Raw genomic sequence first — 12,096 nt, 5'->3', positions numbered from 1 at the left:
GGTATTGTTGGGAATGAGATAGTTGATCAAGTGGCTAAGAAGGCATTGGGACAGAGGAGCATTGATTTTATGTTGTTTCTGTCCACTTAAAGAGATGATGCTGAGTGAGTGGTGGTGGCAGGGCGGTGGGAGATGGAAACTACAGGTCAGCGGGTGTTTTTCTTTTGTTCAACTCTGAAGGACTTCAGAGCATCTCACCTGAAAGGACAGCAGATATAAGTTAGTGTTGATGTGTGCGGTATTTGCGTTGTAAGCGCTGTTACATTAGAGTATAAGTGGTCAAGAAATTCCAAGAACACGACATAGTGTTAAGAGTCCATTTATTCAGGACATTAAGGCATTAAGCAGTTTTGTTTTCCCACATAGCAAGAGCTCACACAGAAAGCTGCTTCTCCTTCAAGAACAAAAAACCCCCACAGAAAAACACAGAGAAGCTGGCTGCTCTGGCTCCAGACCTTATCTCCCGTTGCCTAGGAACCAGCAACCTTGACGGGCCTGCAAGTTCCTACAAAGACATAACAAAAACTCTTCCTTGCTCCAGACTTTCAGACTTGATGAAAAACAACCAGAGGTAGTATTGCCTAAGGGTCAACAGTTAGCATGTTTAGAGTTCAAACAGGACACTGTGCTCTTAGGAGTGGTTTGTACAGGGTTGCACATATGGATTCTGAGGAATGTGAGCTCAGTGGGGTGGTGGAAACAGTGGACCATGTCATTTGGGATTGCATTAGGTATGTGGAAGATAGAGAGCCTCTCCTCCAAAAGCTTAGTGTTTTGGGCATTAGAAAACTGAATGTGGGTTTGGCCCTTAGAGACAAGTCTCTGGGGCTTGGTTCTGGAGACTTACTTGGCAGTTTGTTCAAGTACTAAGCTTTATGAAAGGCTGTTAAAGATGCTAAGCTTTATGAAAGGTTGTGAATGAGTTGTTACATGAGATTGACAATAGGAGGTGATAATAGGGCCTTGCTTTGCCATTAAACATCAGTTGAAGAAGGAAAGACCAGCCTGAAGTAGAGCTTGTGTGTGCTGGCAGTACATGAGCTTGAGGGAAGGAAGTAGGCAGAAAGGGGGGGGTGGAGGTTTGGAGTACAGTAGGGCCCAGATCCCCGCCGAAAAGCGAAACCCTCAGAAAAGAGGAACTCTATCAATAAAATGGTGCCCAACGCCCAAAAAACACTGTAAAAGTGGAACAAGCACCGTATGAGTGGGGCCTTACTCTAATTGAAACCCGCCGTATTAGTGGAATGCTGAAAAGCAGGCTGCCAAAAAACAGGTCTCTACTGTACTCACTGCAATTTTTGAAAAATCTACTCAGAAGTAAGCTTACTCCCAGGTAAATGGAGCGCCTAAAAATGTGAGAGACACTGTCAGGGAAGCTAGAAATGGACTGTCAATTCTAAAATATTTTAAGTTTGTTTTACAAATCAAAATTAAGTTTGATTCAACAGTCAGTCTCTTTTCTCAGAGAACTCTGATACAACTGTAGCTCTGTGAGGGGAACAGGGGTTGCCTAACAACTCTTGCCACCTTTCATAAACAACACTTCCCAAAATACTTTGTGGAAGCCATGACTATTTAAATTGGAATAAATGTATGGTGCAAGTGTGGCCTAGGAAAGGAATGCATACCAAAGTGGCAATGCAAGGTATGGATATTTATCCTTTCCACAGTGGTTGGGCAACCAATTTAGTGCTCCTTTACCTTCCTCCTTTGGGTGATTCTGTTACGAATTTCCTACCCAAAGCAGCTTTGCTTTTTTTTTTAAATAAAGTATTCCGTTTTCCTTCCATTTTGGCATGTAGTTTGCCCCTTAAGATTCACCACAGAAAATACAAATTTAAAAATGTTGGTTTTGGTTTGCTTGTGAAATAGTTAAGATCAACATGGAGCACCCTTCCCCGGCCTAGTGCCCTCCAGGTAGCTGTCAGGCTGGCTGGGACTGTAGGGCGCTGTAGTCCAACATATCCGGAGGGCACCAGATTGTGGAAGACTGCCATAGAGCATTAAGTTTAATTTTAATTGTGTAGAACCTGTCTCTCTAAACACAGTGTGCAGCTTCTGGAGACTAGATTTGAGCTGAACAGTAGGAGGAAAGAGTTTGACAATGGAGCCAATTGCCTAGAGAGATGGAGGGCTCTCTCTTGCTGGAGGTCTTCAAGCTGAGGGAATGCTTGAGTGCTGGATCTCCTGCATTGAGCAGGGGCTAGACTAGATGACTTACGGGGACCTCTCTGACTATCGCATCCACACCAAACATTTAAACCTGTATGATACTACTATAAACAGTCACGGCTTCCCCCAAAGAATCCTGGAAAATGTAATTTATTAAAGGTGCTGAGAATTGTAAGGAGACCCTTAACAAAATGACAGTTCCCAGGATTCTTTGGATGAAGCAATAGCTAGTATCTGATACTATAGTAGAGCTGTTGCCTGATTGTCCTCCCCCTGTGGGCCCAGGTCTGTAGTGCTGCCGAGTGGGGAAAAGGCAGGCAAGCAAGACAATAGTAGCTTCTACTGCTTTCTCCTTACTCCCCATATTCTGCCTTTGGGCCACATGGAGAGAGTGGATTAAGCAGCACAATGAGGGCTAGAAGACTAGCGATGGACCTCTTGCTGGTGTATGGGCCTCAGAGGTGTCCAACAATGCCAACCCCTTCCGCTGGCTTTAGAGGTAAGAACATGCGTAGAGCATTGCTGGATCAGGCCAATGGCCCATCTAGTCCAGCATCCTGTTCTCAGTGGCCAACCAGACACCTGTGGGAAGCCCACAAATGGGACCTGAGCACAAGAGCACTCTCTCCTCCTGCAGTTTCCAGCAACTGGCATTCACAGGCATGCTACCTCTGATAGTGGAGGCAGAACATAGTCTTATCCTCTGAACTGTTAAAGCCATTCAGGTTGGTGGCCATTACTGCTTCCTGTGGAAGCAAATTCCATAGCTTAACTCTGTGCTGTGTGAAGAAGTCCTCAACCTGCCAACATTCAGTTTCATTGGATGGGCCCGAGTTCTAGTATTATGAGAAGAAAAACTCTATCTAGTTTCTCCACATCTTCCATAATTTTGTACACCTGTATCATGCCACCTTGTACTTGCCTTTTCTCTAAACTGAAATGGAAACGGACTGCCTTCTAGTCGATCCTGTCTTATGGCTACCCTATGCATAGGGTTTTCATGGTAAGCAGTGTTCAGAGGGGGTTTACCATTGCCTCCCTCTGAGGCTAGTCCTCCCCAGCTGGCTAGGGCCTGCTCAGCTTGCCACAGCTGCACAAGCCAGCCCCTTCCTTGTCTGCAACTGCCAGCTGGGGGGCAACTGGGCTCTGTGGGGCTACGCAGCTTGCCCATGGCTGCACAGGTGGCAGGGCACGTAACTCCTGAGCCACTCACTGTGGGGTGATCTTTAGCAGGCCCTTGACACCTAGGAGAGACAAGCAGGGATTTGAGCTCAGACTCTGGACTTCCAGCCAGGCTCCTCCCCACTGTGCTATACCAGCTGTATAGTTTATGTTATAGTATATGTTTAGTTCTCTAAACGAAAAAGCTCCAAATGTTGAAACTGCTCCTCACAGAGGAGCTGCTCCATGTTTAAAAGGTCAGCTGCAAAAGTGTTGCTGATGCCATCCCAACAATGGACAGAACCAGAGGCTGCAACCATTAAAAAAAAAGTTTCCCCTAACATTCAAAAATAATATATTACTACTACTACGTTACCTATTTTATTATTTATTTAAAAATATACTGCATCATTTACTTAATCAATTTATGCACAGCTTAGTATTTAAAAATAAGTATCTAAGCAGTTTACAACAGCATCAGAAGGATTACAGGAGTAAAAAATGCAAGGCAGTGTCAGCATGGGAGTTCAATTACAGGCCATCACCTGGAGCCCAGTAGATAACTGCCAGAAGCGTTTGTTTAATGTAACTTTCATGGGAAGTATGGTATAGCTCTCTGACTCTCACACCCACTGTCGTACAGTGTAAAAAATACAGGATGAGATCAGTTCACCTGCCTGGGTTTGATCCATTCCAACATTTCCCCCCAAGCCTCAAAATCCAATGATTCCTTGAATTTCTTGAGGGCTGGAAACACAGGTACCACATTAGTCTTATTGGTATACAATTCCTCATCTCCAGAAATTTCATCCTCCTCCTCTTCATCCACCTCTTTGCTACTTTCATCCTGTTCTTCATCATACTCCTGATCTTCCTCACTTGCAGTGTCATCATCACCTTCCTCCTCCTCTACATGGTCTATGACTCTGAGAAAACAGCAAGCATCAGGTTACTGGAGAGGGCTTGTATCCCACTCTGTTCTGGAGCTGCATATATGCCATACATTTACAGTACATGACTTCCCCCAAAGAATCCTGGGAATTGTAGTTTGATAATGGTGCTTGGAATTGCAGCCCTGTGATGGCCGGGAAAATTACTACTCTCAGGATTCTTTTGGGGGACGTCATGAGCTTTAAATATCTGGTATGTACACAGCCTGTCACTTGTTGCTCCTAATGCAGGACTGACTAATGTCAGACTCTAGAATTGGTTTGAAAAGCAACTAACTTTCAAACAGGAGCCATAATTTCAACTAAGCAAGGGAAAATGGCCAGTTAACATTCATTCCACCCACTAACAGCTCACATGTTATTTATTTGTACCTTATCTGTTCTGACTTGTGTCTGAGATCTGATTCATTACATAAATAAACAAAACTCCAGTAGATAAAACACCCATTTTTTGCATACTAAATATATATATACACACATTGGTTTGGATACCCAAACTGGTCAGGCCCAAAGCCTGCTGGAACGAAAGTTTTCAGTTGATGCAGTAGTTCCATTATTGAAAGGGGGAACACAGAGTTTCATAATCTAATAATACATGCTATTTATTTATTTGCAAAATCTATATTCTGCTGATCAGCACCAAGCAATTCCAAGTGGTGTTATGAGAAATACTTTCTTTGTACAGCAAAATAAATGAAAAACAGCTGACTTTATGACAGGGCAAATCATCATTAATCTTCCAGCTGAGCAGAACAGAACACAAGGAAAGTGGTGGAATGTGCAAGGAGGAAGCTTTTAATTAATACTGCAAGGGACTTTTGCTTAACAAAGCTTAAGTTCTGAATAAATGTTGAAGAAGGAATTTGGCCATGTGGAAGGGAATTGCTTGATATATTATATTACGTGCAATGTGCAACTGCCATTTTAATTCCACTTCTAGTCGATTGTGGAAAAGCAATGATTCAAGCAGTACTAAAGGGCCCTAATGTGGAAGGAGCAACCACAGAAAATAAACAGGCAAGATTAATATAAGCAAATGCCTAACATTGCTTCCAGGTGGGGATGGGGGGTTAAACCAGGGGTGCGAAACCTCCATTCCAGGGCCAAATGTAGCCCTCCTAGCCTCTCTATCAAGCCCTCAGGTCTCTACTCAGGCCACAAACCAATGGGCCCTGCTGAACACCGTCTTTTGAGTGTTTTTGCCTTGCTGGAATGTATCCCTGAACTCTGACAATGGCTCTTGCTCGTCTGGATACAGAACGAATGAACGCACGCACGCACACAGAGTGTAAACTAGTCTACTGTACAAAGGAAAACCTTTCATTTATTGCTGTATTTTGTCTCTGGTTCTGTTAATCCCTTGGATGTGGCCCCCACAAGGTTGTCCAAAAAGAAAACTTGCCTTTGGGCCAATTCCCCAACCCTAGGTGAAAACAAGGACTCAAGGAATAGAAAGGTTTGAGGAGAACTACAGAAGTGAAACATGACAATGTGTTCTAAAAACTTACTCATCCAACAGCTCCCGAAAGCCCTGCATGAAAGAGAAACAACTTAGAAGTATTTATTTACAACGGTATTCCCTGCCAATTTGAAAGAATGAATAGTATTTAGGTATCAGGTCATAATAAAAATATACACAGTGCTTTTTTTTGGGTAAAAATTAGATGCTTTAGTTGTTTTATTAGCCTTTTAATCTGTTTTAGCTGGCCTTTTAAATAATTGTTAATCCTGCAGCCTTTGTTTGAATATTTTAGATTATTGAATTTAGCAGGCTTTTATGATATTGTGAGGACGGAAGGATCTGTCAATTTTGGTTCTCTCAGTTTCTAATTTTTCCAGTTTTAAATTCACTTATCTACATTTCTGCAGCAATTTGCATTTTTTTTAAAAAAATCCTTATAATTTTTTTCCAGTATTTTAGTGCAAATTTCTCTTAATGAACACATTTTTGTATGCAGTTTTGACCAATGTACACATTTTGCAAGAACTTTCTCCTCATATAATGCATTTTTGTATGTTATTTCACTAATATATGCATTTTTATGCACCCTTTCCGCTAATATATACGTTTTTATCAACACTGTTTGCTTGGAGAACTACACTGCAAAATTTGGACAGGTGTGAATATGAAGGATGGCTGTGTTTTGGTTCTCATTGTTTTGGAAAGTACAAATTCAGCTTTAAATGTGATCCAAATTGAATTTCTCTTGCATCCCTAACTGTGAGCCAGCGTGAGTGGGCTATGCCCCCAAAGGTAGCATATAAATAATTAAAAACACAGCTAAAAATAAATAACAGAATAGAGTATCTATGTAGCTTATGCTAGATCAAATAGTCATCCATGTAAGAAATGTTTTACATTAACGGCAGAACACCCGCAGTATTTGGCTGAGATAATTCTCTTGACGCAACTGATTTTATAAATGCTGGTACCCTCAAAAAGATCGACAGTGGACATTGTGCACAAATGAAAGGTGCCATTTAGTGCTTGATAACTTGCGACCCACACCGTCAGTTGTTATGTGGAAAGCTAATTGGCAGCCACATTAATTAGAGCCAGCTTTTGTTATTTGGCCAAGAACTTTTAAGGCACGTCTCTCTCCACACACCTTTCCCCATGTCAAACAGTGCCCAAGGAACGCCTCCAACATCATCAGGGATGCCGCTCAACTAGATCAGCCTCGAAAGGCCTCCTCTCTATCCCACCAGTTAAACTAGCGAAACTGGTGAGGACTAGGGAGAGGGCTTTCTAAAATTGTGGCCCCCACCTTGTGGAATTCCAACCCAAACGATCTCCACCATGCCTCCTCTATGATGAGCTTCTGCCGGGCCTTGAAGACTTGGCTCTTCAGGCAGGTTTTGGGGGCAGGTTAGGTTTTATTATTACTAGCTGATATTTTAATGTTTCTGTTTTAATGTTTTGGCTGATATTTTAATGTTCTATGTTGTGTATATTGTATATTCCTAATTTGTATGTCACCTAGAGTGACTGGACAACCAGCCAGATGGGCGACTAATAAATTTAATAAATAAATAACCCCCTTCACATCACATGTTGGTAGGACCCCCTGGATCCCATGCTGTTCCCCTGGCTCTGAAAATCTCGTTTAGCCTTGTAGGTAACCCTCTGATGAGAGCTGCTCTTACCTTCAGGAAGGCAACATGGTCTGTAGTTTCTAATGCTGCTTTAATCTTGGCAGTGATCTCAGTATGTGAAGACACTTCCTCTTTCAGGAATGTTAAAGCACCCTCCATTTCCTTCAAGTTGTTTGCCCTCATCCGCTGGACGGTCATCTTAATATTCTTTTCTTTCTCATGCAGGATCTGGTGGAGAGCCTCAAATTTTATGGAAATGTGATTTAAGATGTCTGCATTGTAACTCTGCAAATGGAAGGAGGGAAAAAGCCCTAAGAAATCAACAAGTAGCCATTTTTGGTAGTGCTAGTGGGAAACAAAGCAGAAACATATTCTAGATCACAAAAATCAAACAAGCATACATAACTAAACATTGTGCAAGCAGATTTTACCTTCCTTTCCCCGCACCGCCTTAAGCCCACCACCAAATCTGCTGAAAGGGTTCCCCAACCCTCTAACACGGCAGTGATGTAGGTTTTTTTTTTTTTTTTTAAATTGAATTGGAAAATTTCCAGTGCAAAATAGGGTTATTCTTTGGGAGCACTTACATGTCTGGATATTGTGAAGTATAAAAATGGAAATTTAACCACCACAGCATGAGGGCAGGTACCTGAAGGATCATATCTCTTCACATGTACCTGCCTATACTTGAAGTGGTCATCAAGAGGCCCTGCTCTGGATTTTTCCTGCCATATGCACTATGCCTCGTGATTACCAGAGCCAGGGTTTTTTCAGTGGTGGTGCCCTGGCTTTTGAACACTCCATGGAGAAGCCTGTCTGGCCTTGGTACCTAGTCCAATGGGTTTCCAGCGTCAGGTGAAACCCCCCCCCCCACTTTTTAAGCTTTTGTTGATCTGCTTCATTTGCACTGTTTTGATATTGTTTTTAGATAGCTTTTACAGATTTTGCTGTTTTACTTATTGTAACGTATAAGTTATTCCATCATGTTTAAAATATTTTATTGTAAGCGACAATGAATTTGAAGTGTGGGTTATAAATAAAATAAGTGCTCTTTAAATTGCAACCTACCTACCCCCAGAATCCACAAGTGTACGCTTTTAAACTTTTTGTGAATTTTGCCCCTTACTGCTATCACTGCTCACTTTTTTCCGTTTTACCTCTAGTTCTTCAATTTCTTCCTGCTGATGTGATTCTTCCATAGAGGCCTCCTTTAGTTGCTTCTCCAGAGACTTTTGGTATGGTTTCAGTGTCCCCTGTGTAGCAGAGCAAGCAACAGACAGTGGTTAAGAACAAAGGAAAAAAACAATTGCCCTGCAGCACCTGTGGTGAGGTGGAGCGGCTGTTTTCCTGGGTCTGGCATGGACAATCCAGGTAAGCAGCAGCAATGCTGGTGACGATAAGGTGGCTCTGCACCACCACATGGCACCATTACTGGAAGAAGACCTTCACACAGGAGATAATAGAAGATTTTTTTAAAATATAATTGGGAAACTCGCATATTTGGCTACTTGACAAGCTGTAGAAATACATCTACACATATAAAGGCAAATCTATTTTTTTACCCTCAAATTTGCAGGGAACGAGCTATGTAGATGCTCACTTGCTTGTGGAGCGAGGGGATCGGGCAACTGGAGCATATAAAGCATCTGTCTTGAATCGCAGGGATGGGGAACTTGTGGCCCTCTACATGTTGCTGGACTCCAGCTCCCATCATCCCTGACCCACTAGCCAATGCACTGCCTGGGCTGATGGCAGTTAGTGTCCAGCAACATCTGGGGAATCATTGGTTCCCCATCCTTGCACTACCGAAGGCACCATTGAAGACCTTCCTCTTTCAACAAGCCTTTTAAGTGAAGGTCTATTTTCCAGTTTGCCCCTGTACTGGCAATGGTTTTTAATTGTTTTTATTGTTGGATGTTTTTGTTGTGGAATTGCTTGAAGATATTTTAAGGAGAGCAATTCATAAATGAAATCAAATAAATAAACCAACACAATTCCAGGTTTTTCTTTGCAGTTCATTTCCATTCCAAATGACTATGTCCAAAGCTATGTGCAGATGAGCAAATCCTCAGAAGCTGGTATGGGGCAGAAGAATTCAACTTTTCAAGATCTGTAGGTTTTTGTTTTTTTTTAAAAAAAGACCATGTTTCTAGCCCTTATGGTACAAATATATGCTTCAGTGTATGTAGGCTACTAGTGGACTGATCTGCAACATTTTGGTACTATTTTATTTCTGTGTCATGAAGACTTTCACCTGCTAACGTTTGCATATTAAACTGTGGTTAAAAAGCACAAGAGCAGGCCAGGTAGTGTTTTTGTGTGGTGATTTCTTAAGAGTTATTTTAGCTTTTTATACCTTTCAAAGTAACTTGCCCAGATCACAAAGGGTTTTGATAGATCTAGGGCCTTTTCTGTGGTGGCCCCTGAGTTGTGGAACAGCCTCCCCGAAGAGGTACGCCTGGCGCCTACACTTCTATCTTTCCGGTGCCAGGTAAAGACCTTTTTATGCTCCCAGGCATTTTAATCTTTTAATTTTCTTAATCTTTCTATTTTTAATATGTATCCTTCTTAATTTGTGTTGTATTTGTTTTTGTTGTGCTTTCTGTTGTTTGTTTGTACATGTTTTTGTGATTTTTTACCATGATATATTGTATTTTACCTTGTTTGTTCACCGCCCTGAGAGCTATTCTGCTAAGGGCGGTATATAAATTGAAATAATAAATAAATAAAATAAATAGTGAAGCAGTATTTATAATAGTTTCAGTTTTGGAGCTTTAACATCTTTTCTTAGCTGGTGGTTAATAGGCTTAATTGGGGTTGTTGTTTCCTGTATGGGGACTTTGTGTAATCTAGACTACTTAAAGAAGGTTTTTTTTGGGGGGGGGTGTTTGTTTTATGATGCTTCCAATGTATATATTGTAAAAAAGAAAACCAGTATATGGTACTGAATGTTTTGTTTTTAACTGTAGCTCACCTAGAGGTATTTTGCATTAGGCAACAAATATATTTAATAATAAATGCTTCAGGTAATGCAGGACGTGATTAAAATGTCAGAATAAAGTATGCTCAGTTGGAGAAATAATATAATTTGAAAAATCACATTATTTTAAACAGCAAATAAACGAATAAATTATGCAAGAAAAGCAGTTTGCCTAGTTTGCATATTATACACAGCTTGTAACACAAGTCATATTTCAGGGTAAAGAATTTAGGTTACAAATTAGTGCATAACTCTTTCTGGTAGGAAGACGTTTTTATTTTCCCAGGTATTTAAACTTTTGCTGATTTCTTTTATCCTGCCTCATATATCATTTCCATCCTGCTTTTAAAGATGCGCTTCTTTAGCTCACTTTAAAGCTGTTGTGACCATTGTGATTGAAAAGAGGAGTGTACTTTTTAAAAAATGTTTAATTCTGAACCCCTTTTTTAAAAACAAAAATAAACCCCCAGTCCTGACTACATTTTCAGATGAAAGGCAAATACATCTCCGGATTCAAAATACACACTGGGGAATCAATCCCACAGAGCCTTACTTCTGAGTAAATATTGCTTACAAATTTCTCTGTGAGTCTGAGGTCAGAATCCAGTCAGTAACTTTGGAAAGCTGGGCAATCCCCACCTCTCAAATCCCCACCTCCACCCGTGATGACAGTTCCTTTCCTGGGAAAACAGACGCCTATGCTTCTGCTCTGACCTGCGCGTATTCGACAGCATTTTTGGTGGGCAGGAACTCGTGCCCTCGATGCTGGGGCAGGTCCCGGCAGATCACGCAGATGGGGACGCAATCCTGGCGACAAAAGAGCTTGAGCGGCTCCTCGTGGTCCTCGCAGATGCCCGCCTGGGTGGCACGCGGCGAGAGCTCCTGGTCGAGCTTTAACTCGCGAGCTTTATCGGCTAGGTTTGCCAGGACTCGGTGGCGTTTCAGCTCCGGCAGCTTGAAGGGAGCGCGGCATTCCGGGCAATTCCCCTTGCTCCGCCCTTCGGGGAGGCAACTCTTCACGCAAGACAGGCAGAAATGGTGGCCGCAGCCCAGCATCTGGGGCTCCTGGAAAAGGGAGAGGCAGATCGGGCACACTAGGTCCTCGGCCAAGCTGGAGGCCATGATCCCACGCAGGCTACCGGGAGGATAATTGCCCGTCAGTGCTTAATCAGTATGGCCGCTTGACGCCCAGCCGAAGGAAGTTGAGGGGCTCATTTGCTTTTGCTTTCACTCCTGTATTTCTGGGGCGGGGAAGCCTTCAACGAAATAGGATGGCTCTGATGAAAACAAACGGCAGTTTCCCCTCCCGTGCGCGGATCAGCAGTTCCGGTTGCCCAGACCCATCGCGTGGCTTGTGATTGATCGTAGGTTTGAAGCTGCATGCAGATGGGAACTTGTTCTCAAACATATACTAAGCAAAGCGATTGTTAAAGCTAAAAGAACAAGGGGTCCGGTAGCACCTTAAACAAATTCGTTGTGCCAGCCATGCATGGAATGTTAAGGCTGTAGTACTAAACGCAATTACCAGCATCCTATTTGGAGACTTCCCCGCCACGTTTTCCAGAAACACAGAAGCTTGCATCATAAGTAAGCAATTTAAGGATTGTGCTGCATGGCTGCAGTCCTGTGCATGTTGATTTATTGACCAGAGGTGCCTAGGGACAGCCTGTGTTATGCATTCATCCTGATTTGTATGTGGGGATGTTAGATGAGGTTGTGTCAAAAGTATTATTCTAC

General features: G+C 42.4%; 1 protein-coding gene across 1 annotated transcript; it reads right to left on the bottom strand.

The window, feature by feature from the left end:
• Positions 1 to 303: 303 nt before the first annotated feature.
• On the bottom strand, positions 304 to 11,823 carry LOC133380950 (nuclear factor 7, brain-like). Its single transcript, XM_061619219.1, has 5 exons — positions 11,074 to 11,823; positions 8,537 to 8,632; positions 7,431 to 7,664; positions 5,792 to 5,814; positions 304 to 4,259 (listed from the first exon to the last, which is right to left on the bottom strand). Exons 1-5 carry the CDS (start codon positions 11,479 to 11,481, stop codon positions 3,998 to 4,000), a joined length of 1,023 nt encoding a protein of 340 aa, XP_061475203.1. The 5' UTR covers positions 11,482 to 11,823; the 3' UTR covers positions 304 to 3,997.
• Positions 11,824 to 12,096: the final 273 nt, after the last annotated feature.

This window comes from Rhineura floridana, chromosome 3, assembly GCF_030035675.1.
Source record: "Rhineura floridana isolate rRhiFlo1 chromosome 3, rRhiFlo1.hap2, whole genome shotgun sequence".
Lineage (NCBI taxonomy): Eukaryota > Metazoa > Chordata > Lepidosauria > Squamata > Rhineuridae > Rhineura > Rhineura floridana.
Note: the sequence above shows the minus strand (reverse complement) of the source record. Positions and strands in the feature narration are given on the sequence as shown.